The 21,623-nt window shown below is 42.9% G+C and overlaps 1 protein-coding gene across 1 annotated transcript in view; it reads right to left on the bottom strand.

Moving 5' to 3' along the window:
- Nucleotides 1-21,623, bottom strand: part of sema6bb (sema domain, transmembrane domain (TM), and cytoplasmic domain, (semaphorin) 6Bb) — a 148,076-nt gene that overhangs the window by 15,123 nt on the left and 111,330 nt on the right. Inside the window, 1 exon segment of the mRNA XM_070447698.1 lies at nt 19,638-19,696. Coding sequence (XP_070303799.1) covers nt 19,638-19,696 — 59 coding nt within the window.

Consider the following 21,623-nt stretch of genomic DNA (forward strand, 5'->3'; position numbering starts at 1 on the left):
CATTGTAGAATAATAGTGAATACATCAAAAATATGAAGTAACCAAAAAAGTGTGAAATGTCTTTCCTTCTTAATGCGTTTGAGCCAATCAGTTGTGTTGTGACAAGGTAGGTGTGGTATACAGAAGATAGCCCTATTTGGTAAAGACAAAGTCCATATGGCAAGAACAGCTCAAATAAGCAAAGAGAAACGACAGTCCATCATTACATTAAGACATCAAGGTCAGTCAATCTGGAACATTTCAAGAACTTTGAAAGTTTCTTCAAGTACAGTTGCGAAAACCACCAAGCACTATGCAGTGGTGTAAAGTACTTAAGTAAAAATACTTTAAAGTACTACTTATGTCGTTTTTTGGGGATATCTGTACTTTACTTTACTATTTCTATTTTTGAAAACTTTTACTCCACTACATTCCTAAAGAAAATAATGTACTTTTTACTCTTTACATATTCCCTGACACCCAAAGGTACTTGTTACATTTTGAATGCTTAGCAGGACAGGAAAATTGTCTAACTCACGCACTTATCAAAATAACCTCCCTGGTTATCCTTACTGCCTCTGATCTGGCAGACTCACTCAACACAAATGCTTGGTTTGTAAATTACATCTGACTGTTGAAGTGTGCCCCTGGCTTTCCGTAAATGTTTTTTTTTTTTTAAGTGCCGTCTGGGTTGCTTAATATAAGGAATTTGAAATGATTTATACTTTAATTTTAAAACGTAATTATATTTAAAGCCAAATACTTTTAGACTTTTACTCAAGTAGTATTTTACTGAGTGACTTTCACTTTTACTTGAGTATTTTTTTTTAAAGGTATCTTTACTTTTACTCAAGTATGACAATTGGGTACTTTTCCACCACTGGCGCAATGATGAAACTGGCTCTCATGAGGACTGCCACAGGAAAGGAAGACCCAGAGTTACTTCTGCTGCAGAGCATTAGAATTACCAGCATCAGAAATTGCAGCCCAAATAAATGCTTCACAGAGTTCAAGTAACAGACACATCTCAACATCAACTGTTCAGAGGAGATTGCGTGAATCAGGCCTTCAGGGTCGAATTGCTGCAAAGAAACCACTACTAAATGACACCAATAATAAGAAGAGACTTGCTTGGGCCAAGAAACATGAGCAATGGACATTAGACCGGTGGAAATATGTCCTTAGGTCTGATGAGTCCAAATTTTAGATTTTTGGTTCCAACCTCGGTGTCTTTGTGAGACGCAGAGTAGGTGAACGGATGATCTCCGCATGTGTGGTTCCCACCGTGAAGCATGGAGGAGGTGTGGTGGTGCTTTGCTTGTGACACTGTCAGTGATTTATTTAGAATTCAAGGCACACTCAAGGCAGCATGGCTACCACAGCATTCTGCAACAATACGCTATCCCATCTGGTTTGCGCTTAGTGGGACTATCATTTGTTTTTTCATCAGGACAATGACCCAACACACCTCCAGGCTGTGTAAGGGCTATTTGACTAAGAAGGAGAGTGATGGAGTGCTGCATCAGATGACCTGGCCGCCACAATCACCCAACCTGAACCCAATTGAGATGGTTTGGGATGAGTTGGACCGCAGAGTGAAGGAAAAGCACCCAACAAGTCCTCAGCATATGTGGGAACTCCTTCAAGACTGTTGGGAAAGCATTCCAGGTGAAGCTGGTTGAGAGAATGCCAAGAGTGTGCAAAGCTGTCATCAAGGCAAAGGGTGGCTAGAATAATCTAAAATCTAAAATATATTTTGATTTGTTTAACACTTTTTTAGTTACTAAATTATTCCATATGTGTTATTTCATAATTTTGAGGTCTTCAATATTATTCTACAATGTAGAAAATAGTAAAAATAAAGAAAAATCCTTGAATGAGTAGGTGTGTCCAAACTTTCGACTGGTACTGTATCTTGAAAGACTTTGTTTGCAAGCAGGACTAATGTAACACTGACATCATCTTTTAGGGAGCGGTAATGGTGACCAATAATGGTTGCAATTGAGATCAGCTGTGCGGGTGAATTTAGCGTGTATTGATGGTTTAACGAGAGCTTGTGATAATCTTAGTGCGATCGATGGTTGCAATAGGCCCCTTGTTATTTGGTTTATTTTCCATTAGGCTACATTCTGTAGGCTAACCGTTAGCCTACCCATTGTTACACAATGAAAGGTGTGAAAACTAATAATAGGCTGCTATGTTTCCCTGGCTGAGTTGATGAGCTGATTTGGGCCATCAGTTGATTGACAGATGTAGGCCTACTGTAGAACGATACATTTTCCTCCAGTGTGGATGCTCATCCACGTTTTATAGTTAGGCAGCAGGCTATGTATAATGTATCAATATAGTTCTGGTCTTTGTTGTAGATTGAAAGCCTGTATTGTGTGGCTTTAATATTTCATTTCATAAAGCTGTCAAGTTGTTTATGCATTTGAGTCTATCCAAAGACAATTTTGGTGAGCTGAGACACTTTATTTAAATCTTTTTAAGAAGTAAAATGAATAGTCTGATCATTTACACATCAAAGAAACCACAATTAACTTTTGGACCTAATGTAGGCTCAGGCTGGTCACTACAGTATAATCACCCAGCATTGGGTGTGAACTCATGAGGCTTGGACCCTGGAGCGTGCTACGTAGACCACTGCACTACGTCAGTTCACAATGCTCTAGCAAGCACTAAGAATACTGATGATATATAGGTGCGTCGTTTTTTAATGATTTTATTTTAAGCTTTCCCGAAACCTTAACCACTCGGAATTAATGCCTAAACTGTTAACATTTGAGTTGTTTCTGTTTTAACTCTGTATCCATGCGGAATTAACCCTGTAACCACACAGAATGATTGCATCAAAAATAGACCTTCATCTATGAGTCAAAGGGCAGTAGGCCGGATTCAAACCCATGTTGACTCTGGCATATGTGTGCCGGGTCAGTGGCTGTAACACACAGGCATTGTGGAAAACCAATAATTGACTCTGCCTATTGCTTGCCTTCAACATATAATAAAACAATCGATCTAAAACAATTGCTTTTCCCTAACATAAAATACATCTACCCCCTACAAATATGTCCATTTATTATAATCCACATTAGAATTCACACGAGATGCACTGTAGCCTGCATGTACCCTAAATAAGGTACAATGGAGGTATGGTGGGCATTGTATATACAAACCCCACTTCCAGCTGCCCCCTGGCGGCGGTTATAAATATTTCTTCAGCTATTCAAATCTTCCTGCTGCAGGATTATTTTCCTCCTGCACAAAAGGGATCAAATTAAGATCTGACATCTGTAGAACGCAGTTAACCATCACCAGATCAGCACTCTGCAGTTCGACATGAATGTGTATCGTTGGGGTTCTTTATTTCCTGTTGACATGCAGCAGCCCAATGGTGGTGTGTTAGCTAGCGGTAGGGCCCCTCACGACCACTGTTTGCTCTCTCTGATACCAGCTGACGGATAAGAGCTGCTAGCCTATCAGTTTTCACCCTGCTATCTGGTCTTTCTCTGCTCTCCCTGCTCTTTCTCTCCTGCAGGTGGCTGACACACGACTACCCATCTCTCCTGCCTCTCTCTCCTCACCACACTCCTCACAGGAGAGACCCACGTGAAAGAGCAGAAGCCATCCAGGAGTCCTCACATCTCTCCAGATATTCAGGATTGATGCTGCACTCTTTGAAACGAACTGCACCCACCCCCTTCCCACCACCCGCTCATCCTCTGCAGAGGAACGTAGGCCCTCACATTTCACAAACCCGCACCTCTTGTGTAGCGATGGGCGTCAGTCAGAGCTGCAGTTCAAGCATCTCAGATCTTTGCTCCATGGCTGAGATGTGTGTGAGTGCAATGGTAGGCTGGCGTCTGCTGTGTGTGGGTCGCGTCACCCTCCCTCTCGTTGTGTGAGGAGCGGAGCGAAGACAGCCAAGCAGGGATGACTTCAGCGTAGTCAAGGTCACCAAGCCCTCCCATAGCAGACTTCTGCAGTATTTCAGCCGGGTTCAGCGTCAGGGAACACATTTGTCATCTGGAGGTTTAAATGCTGTACTTACTACTCCCACAATGTAAATATAAAGCACTAATCTTTATCCCGATGTAAATATATAGCACTAGTCTTTACTGGCTCCTTTCAGGCCTCAAAGAGGAACACTCCCTAACCCACACCAACCCGCACCAATTAGAATGACCCGATGTCGTAAATTTGCCAACTAATTTTCTCTCCCTCCCGCTTCCACTCCCCCGGAGTCCTTGCTCTGCAGTTGTCACCCGCTAACATCACGCAACTGCTTCGGTTCACTCATGCTCTCGCTTCATTGATGTGCTGTGGACCTCAATTAAACTGATTGCAACCCGCTGTTCTCCAAGTCAAAACACCGGCTTACTTCGGAAAATATTTTCACAGTGCCATAATTGCTTCCATCTGTAACTGCTCGGCTCGCTGGTGAAGGCATGTCATTATGCCTGAGTGCTTTCACGGCGGCGGGGAAGGAGCGAGTGGCGAGAGAGTGACAAAGGAGCGTAAGAGTTGACTATTGCCTTTTGTCTTTGTTCACACCAGTAGTGGTACGTGGGTAAAATCGCTGGGGAAGCCAATGCATAAAATAATCCATATTACAACCTACAGTGGGGAGAACAAGTATTTGATACACTGCCGATTTTTGCAGGTTTTCCTACTTACAAAGCATGTAGAGGTCTGTAATAATTATCATAGGTACACTTCAACTGTGAGAGACGGAATCTAAAACAAAAATCCAGAAAATCACATTGTATGATTTTTAAGTAATTAWTTTGCATTTTATTGCATGACAATAAAAGTATTTGATCACCTACCAACCAGTAAGGAATTCCGGCTCTCACAGACCTGTTAGTTTTTCTTAAGAAGCCCTCCTGTTCTCCACTCATTACCTGTATTAACTGCACCTGTTTGAACTCGTTACCTGTATAAAAGACACCTGTCCACACACTCAATCAAACAGACTCCAACCTCTCCACAATGGCCAAAACCAGAGAGCTGTGTAAGGACATCAGGGATAAAATTGTAGACCTGCACAAGGCTGGGATGGCTGACAGACAATAGCAAGCAGCTTGGTGAGAAGGCAACAACTGTTGGCGCAATTATTAGAAAATGGAAGAAGTTCAAGATGATGGTCAATCACCCTCGGTCTGGGGCTCCATGCAAGATCTCACTTCGTGGGGCATCAATGATCATGAGGAAGGTGAGGGATCAGGCCCAGAACTACACGGCAGGACCTGGTCAATGACCTGAAGAGAGCTGGGACCACAGTCTCAAAGAAAACCATTAGTAACACACTACGCCGTCATGGATTAAAATCCTGCAGCGCACGCAAGGTTCCCCTGCTCAAGCCAGCGCATGTCCAGGCCCGTCTGAAGTTTGCCAATGACCATCTGGATGATCCAGAGGAGGAATGGGAGAAGGTCATGTGGTCTGATGAGACAAAAATAGAGCTTTTTGGTCTAAACTCCACTCGCCGTGTTTGGAGGAAGAAGAAGGATGAGTAAAACCCCAAAAACACCATCCCAACCGTGAAGCATGGAGGTGGAAACATCATTCTTTGGGGATGCTTTTCTGCAAAGGGGACAGACGACTGCACCGTATTGAGGGGAGGATGGATGGGGCCATGTTATGCGAGATCTTGGCCAACAACCTCCTTCCTCAGTAAGAGCATTGAAATGGGTCGTGGCTGGGTCTTCCAGCATGACAACGACCCGAAACACACAGCCAGGGCAACTAAGGAGTGGCTCCGTAAGAAGCATCTCAAGGTCCTGGAGTGGCCTAGCCAGTCTCCAGACCTGAACCGAATAGAAAATCTTTGGAGGGAGCTGAAAGTCTGTATTGCCCAGCGACAGCCCCGAAACCTGAAGGATCTGGAGAAGGTCTGTATGGAGGAGTGGGACAAAATCCCTGCTGCAGTGTGTGCAAACCTGGTCAAGAACTACAGGAAACGTATGATCTCTGTAATTGCAAACAAAGGTTTCTGTACCAAATATTAAGTTCTGCTTTTCTGATGTATCAAATACTTATGTCATGCAATAAAATGCAAATTAATTACTTAAAAATCATACAATATGATTTTCTGGATTTTTGTTTTAGATTCCGTCTCTCACAGTTGAAGTGTACCTATGATAAAAATTACAGACCTCTACATGCTTTGTAAGTAGGAAAACCTGCAAAATCGGCAGTGTATCAAATACTTGTTCTCCCCACTGTATGTGTTGTGATAATTGTGTTGTTTGCTCTGTAATCTGTTAGTTCAGACTGTATGCCTTGACACCGTGATATATAGGCCTCACGCTGAGACAATAAGAAGACACAGTGGCAGAATAAATTCAACCACACATTTGTTTCATTAAAAAACTGGAGAGCAACCTTTGTCCGGTGAAGTCCACAAAGCATATTGCATGTAACAAACAGTTACATCATCTACAGCATGGTCAAGCAAGTTGATGTTTCTGACATTTTTTGACTACTAAACAACTATTAATTTAGAACGACGTAGAGTTACCGCAAGTCGCAAAGAAAACAGAAGCTGCCTCCACTATTCCAGCACCATTTCAACATCATCAAATAATCTATGCTTAGTCTAATAAAGTGACAAGTCAAAGATACCAAAAACTATTTAGTCCAATAAACATAAGCGAAATATGATGCTGCTGTCCATGGATCTGATTTCTGTGTGTGTGTGTCTGTGCAAGTAGAAAAAGGTTGACTCCCCCAACTTGTAGAGAAACGCCAGTGCCATACTTCTCTCTTTCATGTTGACGGAACGGTCTATCACTCTGCCATACAGTACACAAATTTATTTGTTGTTGTCCTGCTACCTGGCTGAAATGCTTTCTCGCTAGCCTAACTTAATTTGATGGACAACGTTAGCTAGTTAATATTGGCATTCTACATCTATCCACATAATGAACTTCCATCCTCTCAAGCCAGGGGCACAACAATGTATGAATTAATGGTTAGATCAGAATCACAAGTTATAATCATTGGCCAGTATGGAGAATTAAGTAAAACCACAAGTCCAAATCCCTATCTCCATCAAATAAAATCGCATTCTCACATAGGTGTTCCTCTTGTCCAGGTGGGAAAGGGTAGTGTGGAGTGCAATAGAGATTGCATCGTCTGTGGATCTGTTGGGGCGGTATGCAAATTAGGGGGTCTAGGGTTTCTGGGATAATGGTGTTGATGTGAGCAATGACCAGCCTTTCAAAGCACTTCATGGCTACAGACGTGAGTGCTATGGGTCGGTAGTCATTTAGGCAGATTACCTTAATGTTCTTGGGCACAGGCACTATGGTGCTCTGCCTAAAACATGTTGGTATTACAGACTTGGACAGGGAGAGGTTGAAAATGTCAGTGAAGACATGCTCGCAGTACACGTCCCGGTAATCCGTCTGGCCCTGCGGCCTTGGGAATGTTGACCTGTTTAAAGGTCTTACTCAAATTGGCTGCGGAGAGCGTGATCACACAGTCTTCCGGAACAGCTGGTGCTCTCATGCATGTTTCAGTGTTATTTGCCTCAAAGAGAGCATAGAAGTAGTTTAGCTCGTCTGGTAGGCTCGTGTCACTGGGCAGCTCTCGGCTGTGCTTCCCTTTGTAGTCTGTATTTGTATTTGTATTTTGTATTTATTATGGATCCCCATTAGCTGCTGCCAAAGCATCAGCTACTCTTCCTGGGGTCCAGCAAAATTAAGGCAGCTTATACAATTTTAAAACATTACAATACATTCACAGATTTCACAACACACTGTGTGCCCTCAGGCCCCTACTCCACCACTACCACCTATCTACAATACTAAATCCATGTGTATGTATAGTGCGTTTGTTATTGTGTGTGTATGTGTATGTGTGTGTGTGTGTGTGTGCCAATGTTTGTGTTGCTTCACAGTCCCCGCTGTTCCATAAGCTGTTTTTTTATCTGTTTTTTAAATGTAATTTTACTGTTTGCATCAGTTACTTGATGTGGAATAGAGTTCCATGTAGTCATGGCTCTATGTAGTACTGTGTGCCTCCCATAGTCTGTTCTGGACTTGGAGACTGTGAGGAGACCTCTTGTGGCATGTTTTGTGGGGTATGCATGGGTGTCCGAGCTGTGTGCCAGTAGTTTAGACAGAAATAAAAGTAGTGATGAAGTCAATCTCTCCTCCACTTTCAGCCAGGAGAGATTGACATGCATATTATTAATATTAGCTCTCTGTGTACATCCAAGGTCCAGCCGTGCTGCCCTGTTCTGAGCCAATTGCAATCTTCCACTTTTTTGTGGCACCGGACCACACGACTGAACAGTAGTCAAGGTGGGGCCTGTAGGTCCTGCCTTGTTGATAGTGTTGTTAAGAAGGCAGAGCATCGCTTTGTTATAGACAGACTTCTCCCCATCTTAGCTACTACTCCATCAATATGTTTTGACCATGACAGTTTAAATTCTAGTGTTACTCCAAGCAGTTTAGTCATATCAACTTGCTCAATTTCCACATTATTACAAGATTTAGTTGAGGTTTAGGGTTTAGTGAGTGTTTTGTTCCAAATACAATGCTTTTAGTTGTAGAAATATTTAGGGCTAACTTAATCCTTGCCACCCACTCTGAAACTGTAGTAGCTGGCTTGTATAGTGTTGAGTCATCCGCATACATAAAAACTCTGGCTTTACTCAAAGTCAGTGGCATGTCGTTAGTAAAAATTGAAAATAGCAAGGGGCCTAAACATCTACCCTGGGGAATTCCTGATTCTAACTGGATTATATTTGATAGGCTTCCCTTAAAGATCACCCTCTGTGTTCTGTTAGACAAGTAACTCTTTATCCACATTATAGCAGGGGGTGTAAAGCCATAACACATCAGTTTCTCCAGCAGCAGACTATGATCAATAATGCCAAAAGCTGCACTGAGGTCTAACAAGACAGCCCCCACAATAATTTTATCATCAATTTCTCTCAGCCATCAGTCATTTGTGTAAGTGCTGTGCTTGTTGAGTGTCTTTCCCTATAAGCATGCTGAAATTCTGTTGTTGATTTGTTTACTGTAAAATAGCATTGTATCTGGTCAAAAAAAAAATCCCCAGAAGTTTACTAAGGGTTGGTAACAGGCTGATTGGTCAGCTATTTGAGCCGGGGGCTTTACTATTCTTGGGTAGCGAAATGACTTTAGCTCCTTCCAGGCCTGAGGGCACACGCTCTCCAGTAGGCTTACATTGAAGATGTGGCAAATAGGACTGGCAATATCATCTGCTATTATCCTCAGTAATCCAGATTGTCAGACCCCGGTGGCTTGTCATTTTTGACAGACAACAATGATTTTTTCACCTCTTCCACACTGACTTTACGGAATTGAAACGTACAATTCTTGTCTTTCATAATTTGGTCTGATATACTTGGATGTATAGTGTCAACGTTTGTTGCTGGCATGTCATCCCTAAGTTTGCTTATCTTGCCAATGAAAAAGTCATTACAGTAGTTTGCAATATCAGTGGGCTTTGTGATTCAATGAATGAAGGAGCTGGCTTTTTCCCCCAAAATTTCATTTAAGGTGCCCCAAAGCTTTTTACTATCATTCTTTATTTAATTTATCTTTGTTTCATAGTGTAGTTGATTTTTATTTAGTTTAGTCACATGATTTCTTATTTTGCAGTACGTTTGCCAATTATTTGGGCTTCCAGAATTAATGTCATACCTTTTGCCTCAACCCTCTCAACCATACAACCATTTCAATTCATCATCAATCCAAGGGGATTTAACAGTTTTTACAGTCATTTTCTTAATGAGTGCGTGCTTATTAGTAACTGGAATAAGTAGTTTCATAAATGCATCAAGTGCAGCGCCTGGTTGCTCCTCATTACACACCGCAGACCAGCAAACATTCTTTACATCATCAACATATGTCTGTAATAGTTTGCAAGCCCTGCCACATCCGACGAGCATCAGAGTCGGTGTAGTACGATATGATCTTAGTCCTGTATTGACGCTTTGCCTGTTTGATGGTTTGTCGGAGGGCATAGCGGGATTTCTTAAAAGCTTCTGGGTTAGAGTCCCACTCCTTGAAAGCGGCAGCTCTAGCCTTTAGCTCAGTGTGGATGTTGCTTGTAATCCATGGCTTCTGGTTGTGGTATGTACGTACGGTCACTGTGGGGATGATGTCATCAATGCACTTATTGATGAAGCCAATCACTGATGTGGTGTACTTCTCAATGCTATCGGAGGCATCCCGGAAAATATTCCAGTCTGTGCTAGCAAAACAGTCCTGTAGCTTAGCATCTGCTTCATCTGACCACTTTTTTATTGATCTAGTCACTGGTGCTTCCCCGCTTTAATTTTTGTTTGTAAGCAGGAATCAGGAGGATAGAATTATGGTTAGATTTGCCAAATGGAGGATGAGCGAGAACTTTGTATGTGTCTCTGAAGTAAAGATGGTCCAGTGTTTTTTTCCCTCTGGTTGCACATTTAACATGCTGATAGAAATTTGGTAAAACGGATTTAAGTTTCCCTGCATTAAAGTCCCCGGCAACTAGGAGCGCCGCCTCTGGGTGAGCGTTTTCTTGTTTGCTTATGATGAAATACAGCTCATTCAATGCTGTCTTAGTGCCAGCTTTTGACTGTGGTGGTATGTAAACAGCTACGAAAAATACAGATGAAAACTCTCTAGGTAGATAGTGTGGTCTACAGCTTATCATGAGATACTCTACATCTGGTGAGCAATAGCTCGAAACTTCCTTAGATATTGTGCACCAGCTGTTATTAACAAAAATACATAGTCCGCCGCCCCTTGTCTTACCAGACGCCGCTGTTCTATCCTGCCGGTACAGCGTATAACCAGCCAGCTGTATGTTAATAGTGTCGTCGTTCGTCGTTCAAGTATTACAGTTTTAAAAGTCCCGTTGGCAGTTTAATCTTCCGCGTAAATCATCGATTTTATTCTCCAAAGATTGCACGTTTGCTAGCAGAATGGAAGGAAGTGAGGGTGGATTCGATCGCCTACAAATTCTCAGAAGGCAGCCCGCCGTCTGGCCCCTTATTCTCTGCCTCCTCTTCACGCAAATCACGGGGATCTGGGCCTGTTCCCGAGAAAGCAGTATATCCTTTGCGTCGGGCTCGTCGGACTCGTGAAAGGAAAAAAAGGATTCTGCTGGTCCATGGTGAGTAATCGCAGTCCTGATGTCTAGAAGTTATTTTCGGTTATAAGAGACGGTAGCGGCAACATTATGTACAAAATAAGTACAAAAAAAAAAAAGTTACAAACAACGCAAATAAATGAACAAGAAACAATAGATTGGGGACGTCTGCCTTCCTCCCCGGAGCCATTTTACAGCTAGCTCCATTTGACAGCTCCATCCATGTATAATTTAGGAAAAGGCCAGTTTTAGCTAGCTAGCTAGCCACTGGAGGGCAGAAACACAAAGAGATGCAACAATTCAAGTTGTTTCTGTCAATGACGTATGCTCTCGATGCGATGTGATTGGAGAGAAGCCAAATCCAAACTGGCTTCCCTTGACACTTTTTTTTGGTGCACCAGCACCATTCACAGTTGAGGTGACAACAATGTCATACTCTTTTGCACCAGACAGCATCAGATAGATGGTCTACACATACAGAGACAGGGGGGCACTGTTTTGCTCGCTCGGATGCTTTCTCCGGTGAGATACATTCAGCCTCTTGTGAATTGAAGGAAAATTATGAAACACAGAGAGCCAAAAGAAAAATAATTGTATATGTTTCTTTTTGTTCTTTTTTTGTAATTTTGAATACATGCCACTGGTTCACACAGACGGAAACACACTCGGCTTCCCGGTGACGTCTTTCTGTAAAAAGGCAGATTTGAAATGTGCTGACTTGGAACAACAAGGGATTGTGCCAGTGGGACTCGGTGTTAATTGCGTCTATGAAAATACTGACAAAAATATTTGTCAAACTGTAACAAGTGCGCTGACAGTCGGGAAGCAAGTTCAGGGAGTGAGTGTTTTAATAAATAAAAGAAACAATGACCACGAAACACAAACAACGCACAGATATGAAAACAGAGTCAATAACACCTCAGGAAAGAACCAAGGGGAGTGACAGATATAGGGAAGATAATCAAGGAGGTGATGGAGTCCAGGTGAGTGTCATGAGGTGCAGGTGTGCGAGACGATGGTGACAGGTGTGCAGGATAATTAGCAGCATGACGACCTAGAGGCCGGAGAGGGAGTATATGTGACACAAACACCTATTTCTCAGTGGCAACTGACGAGACAATAACTGACTAAATAGACTCAGAACAAACTATAACTAAAATAGTTGTTCATTTCAGTAGACAAAAACGAGACAAGACAAAATCATCTCTGTGACTAAACTATGACTAGTAAGTGGACTGGACAAGAGTTTTTGGAGCGATTGAGAGCTTTTCAGTGTTACTGAACGGCACCTCAGTACCTCCAGGCTCTGATCAGGCCCTACACCCAAACAAGGGCACTGCGTTCATCCACCTCTGGCCTGCTCGCCTCCCTACCACTGAGGAAGTACAGTTCCCGCTCAGCCCAGTCAAAACTGTTCGCTGCTCTGGCCCCCCAATGGTGGAACAAACTCCCTCACGACGCCAGGACAGCGGAGTCAATCACCACCTTCCGGAGACACCTGAAACCCCACCTCTTTTAAGGAATACCTAGGATAGGATAAGTAATCCTTCTCACCCCCCCCCCCCCCCCTAAAAGATTTAAGATGCACTATTGTAAAGTGGCCGTTCCACTGGATGTCATAAGGTGAATGCACCAATTTGTAAGTCGCTCTGGATAAGAGTGTCTGCTAAATGACTTAAATGTAAATGTAAATGTTATTTGTTTGGTCTAATCAAAAGCGTGCATGACATTAGCAGAATTGTAAGGCTTCTCATTGCAATGTTGCAATGCTGTTATTATTGGAAAACAAATATCATGACCAGGTCATTCACAAGTCACCTCTCTGCCCGGCAACCGTACTCCAATCTGGCAGCAAAAAATCATTGATGCAAATAATGCACACGCCATAGCTACTCTCCCGGTGGTACAAGCTCCACGTAGAAAAGTGGAGCCACTTTACTTATCGAGCCAATTCAAACAAGATCGAATGCAACATTTCTACACCCACAAGTTGACTCAAGAGACATCTGAAAGTACATCATTCCAATATATAAACTCAGGTAATAACCGATTGATAATTCTAGCTAGTTAGTTTGTTGCAACCTATCAGACCACTACTTATGACAGAACTTTGATTACAATATATCTACAGTATAACTAAATGGTCAAGACTGCGACCATTTAGTCACATTTTGCAACCCTTTGACTTGGCTGTGCGAGTAAAACATTTAATTAGTCGCATCAGTGCGAGCTGAACATTCATTACAAGGTCACCTCAATCAAATGTCTCAAAACGTTGTATTTTTTTGGCGGATAAAACCATTATTTGGTCCAACAGTAAAGTGCATTATCCTCATTATTCCTGTAATGAAAGTGTCAGCTCAGCCCCTAGGGCCTGTTTCCCTAGGGCCTGTTTCCCTAGGGCCTGTTTCACTAGGGAATGTTTCCATAGGGCCTGTTTCCATAGGGCCTGTTTCCATAGGGCCTGCTGCTGTGATGAGTGAGCCTCTCCCTCTCCCCCGACAATCACTGGATGATGTTGCACATCAAAATATCTTGTATCATGGATTCCTGCTTAGACATGTTAGATGAAATGACGTACTTATTGAATAGCCATCGCAGTAGTCTATTACACAGTCTAAAGCACTGAATGACTTTATAAGGTGATTACACATTTTTTCGACAACATTCATGTGTCCAGTTTTCTGAGGGTGAGGAGAATATTTCATCAATGTCCCACCAAACATACATGGTTCCCACGTTCTCAGAACATAAGATAATGTTCTAGCCATGTTTCATGGGAACGTTGCAAGAACATTTGTGTTCAATATATTTTTTTAAATCATTACACAACATGTCTTGTTACTGTTGCCAAGCCAATCAAGGCCCTGATTGGTGAACTATTGATCCATTCATAGCTCTTTGTCTGTTGGCAAGGTTAGGGATACTCAGATACACAGTGCTTTTAAGATACTGTGTTTTCAATGTATATATTTGACATTAATGATTACATTGTGCATGTTCAATTAATCTCCATCATCTTCTTGAAATCCACATCACATACTATGTACAGTATATCATAAATTGAAAAGTAACAAAAATGGATGTAGCATGGATGTTTATACTTGGTGGGATGTTGATGGAATATTCTCCCGAACGTCAGAAAACTGAACACAGGAATGTTCTTGCAACGTTCTCATAAAACATGTCTAGAACATTAATATCTTATATTCTGAGAACATGGTAATCATGTTCTGTGTATTTGTGGTGGAACATTGATGGAATATTCTCATAACATAATGCTCACATTGTATATAGACTTATTTTTCTACTGTATTATTGACTGTATGTTTGTTTTACTCCATGTGTAACTCTGTGTTGTTGTATGTGTCGAACTACTTTGCTTTATCTTGGCCAGGTCGCAATTGTAAATGAGAACTTGTTCTCAACTTGCCTACCTGGTTAAATAAAGGTGAAATAAAATATATAAAAATAACCTTCAGAGAACTTGACACATGAATGTTCTTGCAACGTCTCATGAAACGAGTCATCAATACTGTATATTCTGAGAACATTAACCACATTCTAGATGAGTTCTGTTTGACATTAAGGGAATGTTCTCCTAACTTTAACACGAAAACATGCTTAAAATGTTCTCAGAAGGTTTTTGCTGACATACAGTTGAAGTCGGAAGTTTACATACACTTAGGTTGGAGTCATTAAAACTTGTTTTTCAACCACTCCACAAATTTCTTGTTAAAACAAACTATAGTTTTGGCAAGTCGGTTAGGACATCTACTTTGTGCAAGACACAAGTCATTTTTCCAACAATTGTTTACAGATTATTTCACTTATAATTCACTGTATCACAATTCCAGTGGGTCAGAAGTTTACATACATGAAGTTGACTGTGCCTTTAAACAGCTTGTTAAATTCCCCAAAATTGTGTCATGGCTTTAGAAGCTTCTGATAGGCTAATTGACATAATTTGAGTCATGGAGGTGTACTGTGGATGTATTTCAAGGCCTACCTTCAAACTCTGTGCCTCTTTGCTTGACATTATGGAAATAAAAATAAAAATCAGTCAAGCACTCAGAAAATAATTGTAGACCTCCACAAGTCTGGTTCATCCTTGGGAGCAATTTCCAAACGCATGAAGGACCACGTTCATCTGTACAAACAATAGTACGCAAGTATAAACACCATGGGACCACGCAGCCGTCATACCGCTCAGGAAGGACAGCGTTCTGTCTCCTAGAGATTAACGTACTTGGGTGCGAAAAGTGCAAATCAATTCCAGAACAACAGCAAAGGACCTTGTGAAGATGCTGGAGGAAACAGGTACAAAAGTATCTATATCCACAGTAAAACGAGTCCTATATCGACATAACCTGAAAGGCCGCTCAGCAAAGAAGAAGCCACTGCTCCAAAACCACCATAAATAAGCCAGACTACGGTTTGCAACTGCACATGGGGACAAAGATCGTTTCTTGGAGAAATTTCCTCTGGTCTGATGAAACAAAAATAGAACTGTTTGGCCATAATGATCATCGTTATGTTTGGAGGAAAAAGGGGAGACTTGCAAGCCGAAGAACACCATCCCAACCGTGAAGCACGCAGCATCATGTTGTGGGTTGCTTTGCTGCAGGAGGGACTGGTGCACTTCACAAAATAGATGGCATCATGAGGCAAGAAAATTATGTGGATATATTGAAGCAACATCTCAAGACATCAGTCAGGAAGTTAAAGCTTGGTCGCAATGGGTCTTCCAAATGGACAATGACCCCAAGCATACTTCCAAAGTTGTGGCAAAATGGCGTAAGGACAACAAAGTCAAGGTATTGGAGTGGCCATCACAAAGCCCTGACCTCAATCCTATAGAACATTTGTGGCAGAACTGAAAAAGCCGGGGTGTGCAAGCAAGGAGGTTTACAAACCTGACTCAGTTACACCAGCTCTGTTAGGAGGAATGGGTCAAAAGTCACCCAACTTATTGTGGGAAGCTTGTGGTAGACTACCCAAAACGTTTGACCCAAGTTAAACAATTTAAAGGCAATGCTACCAAATACTAATTCAGTGTATGTAAACTTCTGACCCACTGGGAATGTGATGAAAGAAATAAAAGCTGAAATAAATCATTTTCTCAACTATTATTCTGACATTTCACATTCTTAAAATAAAGTGGTGATCCTAACTGACCTAAGACAGGGAATTTTTACTAGGATTAAATGTCAGGAAAAGTGAAAGACTGAGTTTAAATGTATTTGGCTAAGGTGAATGTAAACTTCCGACTTCAACTGTAGATAGAATGTTCCCATAACTAACGGAAAACTGGACACTCAAACATTAGGGATTACATTACAAAAACATTCTCTCTCCCTTGAATTGTTAGCTGGTACATCACTTTAGGGTTCTAGCCTTTTCTTATTGACTTTGTTTCACATTTTGCGAGAGCTAAAGGTCCCTTACAACAAATGAAATAGTAGATGGTTGAAGTCTAGCCCGACACTTAGCCGAGCTTACCCTGCTGAAACCAATACTCCTGCCAGGCAGGTCACGACCTGGAAAACCTGAACTCTGCGGCCGCGTGGGGCAATAACCGCTGGTAAGTGGAGCTGACATGTTAGATCATCCGTTGACACCAGGGATAAATCCTGCTCATTATTGTTTTTACACCTCTGGAATTTATTACCTGACATGTTTAGAGGAGGTTTCAGAACTGACTGGGCTCAATGTAAACATGATTAGAAGTATACATCCAGCATTAGGCTTAGGAAGCTCTGGGGACAGAGTGATTGAGTTGTAGGCTGTGGGTCTGATGCGAGGTAGGATAGGCCCAGGCCCTAAGCATGCAGAGCCACGCGCATGCAAAAGCACACACACACACACACACACACACACACACACACACACACACACACACACACACACACACACACACACACAGCTCTGATTGGACTCAACTGACTGAGCAGCCATTCACCACAGGTCAGCTCAATTAAAAGCTGTGTTGTCTACATCTGCTTTGATCAGGCCTGATTTAGAGGAGACAAGCATAACAAGCTCCTGTCCTGATCTCTGAAGAAGATCTCTGTGTTGATGTGTAAAGGAAGAGAGACAGCGACCGCTGCCCTCTTATCTTGGACTGGGCTGAGGTAGACCACCATGGGATATACTGTACATGCACTGAACCTTTGATACCACAGAGGGAGAAGTTGAGGTAGAGGGAGAGGGCGAGAGAGTGTGAGAGTGAGAAAGAGAGCGAAAGAAGTGGGAGCAAAAGCGAGGTGAGAGAGTAGGAGCAGGCAGCCTCCATGTGTCACCTGGCAGAGTTACTGCCTCATCACGCTGTCGGTAACGGGAGCATTGACAACTTGGTGACACCAGAGATGGCGGTAGCCTCCTCACTCCATCTGTTGCGCCCCTGTCCAGGACCCCAAGCTCTGCCATGCCTCCGTCCTCACCCCCCTTATCACCTTCTTCCCTCACCCTCTCCCCTCATCACCTTCTTCCCTCACCCTCTCCCTCAGCTCCTCATCACCATCTTCCCTCACCCTCTCCCTCAGCCCTCATGGCTGCAGACTGCTTTATAGATTCACTCCTGATATTTATTTGACTCAAATCGAGCCAAAGAGCAGATGAAAATCGATTCCCCCTCCTTTCCTTCGTGCGGCTACTTTTCTCTGACTAAGCAGCGGGAGAGGCAGTTAAAGGCAAGTTATCAGAGCTGTCCATCCATCTCCCTCTGTGGGCCGCCGACAGGCCTGGACTGGGGGGAGGGAGTGTGGTCTGGTTTGCGCTTGGCTGTGGCTTCGGCTGTGTGCAGTGTCACCACTGAGGAGCTGCAGAGCCCAGCTATGCTCCCTCACTCAGGGAGAGTGAGGAGGAGGGAGGGAGAGGGTGATGAATGTTGCATTATCCCATAGAGAGATGGATGGAGCATGGCAGGCTCTCTTCTATCTGCCTGCTGGAGATTCAGACAGGTGGGATATGTCAGATAGAGGTACAGTATATGGACTCAGCTGAGATTCTTCTGTCTAATCTACCTCAGAGCTTTGCAGACTCACACCTGTGTGTGTGTGTGTGTGTGTGTGTGTGTGTGTGTGTGTGTGTGTGTGTGAGTGAGAGATGGACTGATGTGACAATTCACAGGTTTCAAATAGTAACACTGAATGATGAAAGTCATAACTGGTTTCCTTTCTACTTGCAGCTTTTTGTCTTCTTCAGACTGTCTATTGAGTCTGTTGATGGCTACAGAGATCTGTTTAGACCATCTGAGTGTTGTACACTGGGGAAGCTATGTACTGTAAAAACTAAAATAGCATCAATATCAGACAGAGGAAGAAATTGAAGCACAAGTTCATCACTTTCTAAGACACAGAGCTTAATGATTCTGGCAGCCGATATGATGCTAGCGCATCCTTTTGGCAAGCGTACACAGGGCTATTCAGCACCATTCATCTTGTGACAACCAACAGCACCTTTGTCAGCAGAAGTCAGGACCGCCACGCGTTTGTCATGTCAGTATCAGAACCATTATCTAAGACAGATCAGATGGGAGAATCCTGGCAACATCCTCAAAGAGACGCTGGGTGCTGAGGCTAATGCACCTTTATGTATACTGGCCGACACAGGGTCAAGCAAGCTTAGAGGAAGAGTCACAAGCCACCGGACCAGCACCCCCAGACAGACAGGGACCAGGGTCCAGGGGGGTGCAGAGGGCTCCAGGGGTGAGGGAGCATCTTCAAACAGCCCCTCTGAAGACTTATGTAATATTGATCTGTGTGGCTCTCCAGGTGCATGGCAGATGAACTTGGAGAACTTGAAGAGGCGGAGGATTCATTTGCACGAATGCCTCATCAGAAGTAGCGGTGGGATCAAAAGAGCCAGGGAGTCGAGGAGATTTCTGTCTGAGGGATCGCTTTGCTTTGCTGTGCRGCCGTCATTTTCATATCAGAAAACAACTAGGAAAACATCAAGGCGAGGCTATCCAGAGACGCATAATAATTAACCAGAAGTATAAACAACTACAAAGCAAAGCTACGGAAGAGCAAAAAGAGAGCTTCGGAACATTCCCAAAAGAAAGAGTAAACAGAGGAGAAAGCAAATATGGGTAAAACATACATGGGGATTTCTACATCTGCATTGCTTGCTSTTTGGGGTTTTAGGCTGGGTCTGTATAGAATTTTGTGACAACTGCTGATGTAATAAGGGATTTATAAAATACATTTGATTGATTGATTAATGATGATATGGAGCTAGACAGCAGTAGTAGCAGCAGGTAGCATAGAGGTTAAGAGCGCTGGGCTGAAAGGTCACTAGTTCAAATCCCAGCGACGACTAGGTGAGAAATATGTTGATGTGCCCTTGAGCAAGGCAGTCAACCCTAATTGTGCCGGTAAATCGCTCTGGATAAGAGCGTCTGCTAAATTACTTAAATGTAAAATGTAGTGTATGATGTTCTACCCTAGAGTAGGCAGTTATGCAAGAAACACTGAATCAACACAAATACAGCTTAACATTAGATGATGGCAATAAACAGAAAGAAACACTTCTCTTACCATCACAGTCGCCCAAGTGGGACACGTTCCCATGTTCTATGTCCTGCTCGAACGGCAGTCTGGAAGAGGGGAAAGACGATCATATATCAATCCACACATAAACAATACATAGGCCTACTGCAAGCTTTGGTCACTGACAGAAACCTCTGCTTTTCTCTGGTAAACAAAACATTGTACCAGCAAAGGACAGGAATACTTTTTTTGTGTGGAGTTGAGAGAAATAATACTGTATTGTATATCCCCAACTCTGAAAGCAGGTCTGGATCTTTCAATTCGTATTTAAAAAATAATTTACCATTTCTACTTTTTTAATAGGAGACCTTGGAAAATCAAAAGGGGCTTTGACATTATATGATGAAGCGACAAAATTAAAATTAAATTAAAATGGGTGTGTTCCAACGGCAGTGAGACCAGACCAGGTGCATTGACCTCCCCTGGAGACAGCCACCCTTAGTCATGGGCCATATCCACAGAAACATCAGCTAGTTAGACTGTGAATGTATACCATAAAGGTCATCTAAAGAGGAGAAATAACAGCAGTTTGTGCTTCAAAATGGCCCTTGTCCAATGAGGTAATTTAAACATGGGAAGTGCTCAAGGCTAGAGGGAAGGCTGTATCGCCACAGCCACAGCCAGAGACAGCTCACTGGGATGTGTCTCCTGCTCTACAATTAGTTGAAAAGGCCCAAACAACAAGCAGGCCAACAGAGTGTTTCACTGCCTGAGAATAAGTTTACACTGGAAGTAAGTTTACACTGGAGTGGTTGGAGGGTTATTGTGGATATATTGCTCACCCTGATAGGGTATATTGTGTTGGGTAAATGAAGGCTGCAGGCTGTAATCTTTAGTGTAAGAAGGCAATGTTTTGTCACAATACCCTCAATGGTGAGAATGTAAATAAGTTTAGGGATTTATTGTCCCCGAGTCTAAAGGAGACCAGATTACAGGTACATTTATAATTGAAAGAAATATGAAGGCTAATAAACAGACGCAAAACACCTACAGTAATAAAACAATATCAACAGATAGACTAATCAGTAAGGAGCCTAATTATCTTTGTTCCAATATAGTCCATGTAACAGTCTTACATTGCAAACAACGGGGAGTTTTTTTATCACCCAGCATCGTCTTCACTTTTCCAAATGGAATTTATCCTCAAACTGGAGCATCACTTGATACAGGATCAATGGACAGGTTGACCGCCCTTACTAAATCAAATCACAACACAGGGCCCTTAATTGTATAACGGTGAGGCTGTAAGGTGCTCTTTAAGGCTCTGTTGTCTGTAACTGCTGGCACTGTACCTGTGTTTGCACACATAATTCAATAAGCAGCCTCTCTAAAAAGAGATTTGATTTCACTGGGCTGGGCGGACGTGAGGCAGAGCGGGAGGGAGTGGGAGGGTTTACAGCCCAGAACAAGAGGTGAGCTGCCAAGACAGCCAGGAATCGTTCTGTGGCAGGCGTACAAGAGCAACGCAACCCTGACAAAGATGTACACCCAACTCTGGAAATCAAGCTGTGTTGAAGAATGCAGCATTGTTGTGAACACACAATGGCAATAGCAGATATCCTGGATGAATAAATGTACACAGCTCGCTCTGACAGGATAACTAAATGAGGACATGTTTGCCTAGCCACAGCTTGTGTTGCAGGCTTATAACTGTAGGCTCTGTCAGAGCTTAGGCCTAACACTCAGTATAAATAGAGAGTGTCACAGCAACCCAGGTGGTCCAGGCATCGACTAGACAGAGAACCAGACAGAGAACCAGACAGAGAACCAGACAGAGAACCAGACAGAGAACCTACCAGACCGAGTAACCGACAGAGAACCAAGACAGAGCGAACCAGACAGAGAACCAGACAGAGAACCAGACAGAGTACCAGACAGAGTACCAGACAGAGTACCAGACAGAGAACCAGACAGAGAACCGGCCAGACAGAGACCCAGACACCCGAGACCCAACAGGACCCAGACAGACCCAAC

This window comes from Salvelinus sp. IW2-2015, linkage group LG16 (genome assembly GCF_002910315.2).
Source record: "Salvelinus sp. IW2-2015 linkage group LG16, ASM291031v2, whole genome shotgun sequence".
NCBI lineage: Eukaryota > Metazoa > Chordata > Actinopteri > Salmoniformes > Salmonidae > Salvelinus > Salvelinus sp. IW2-2015.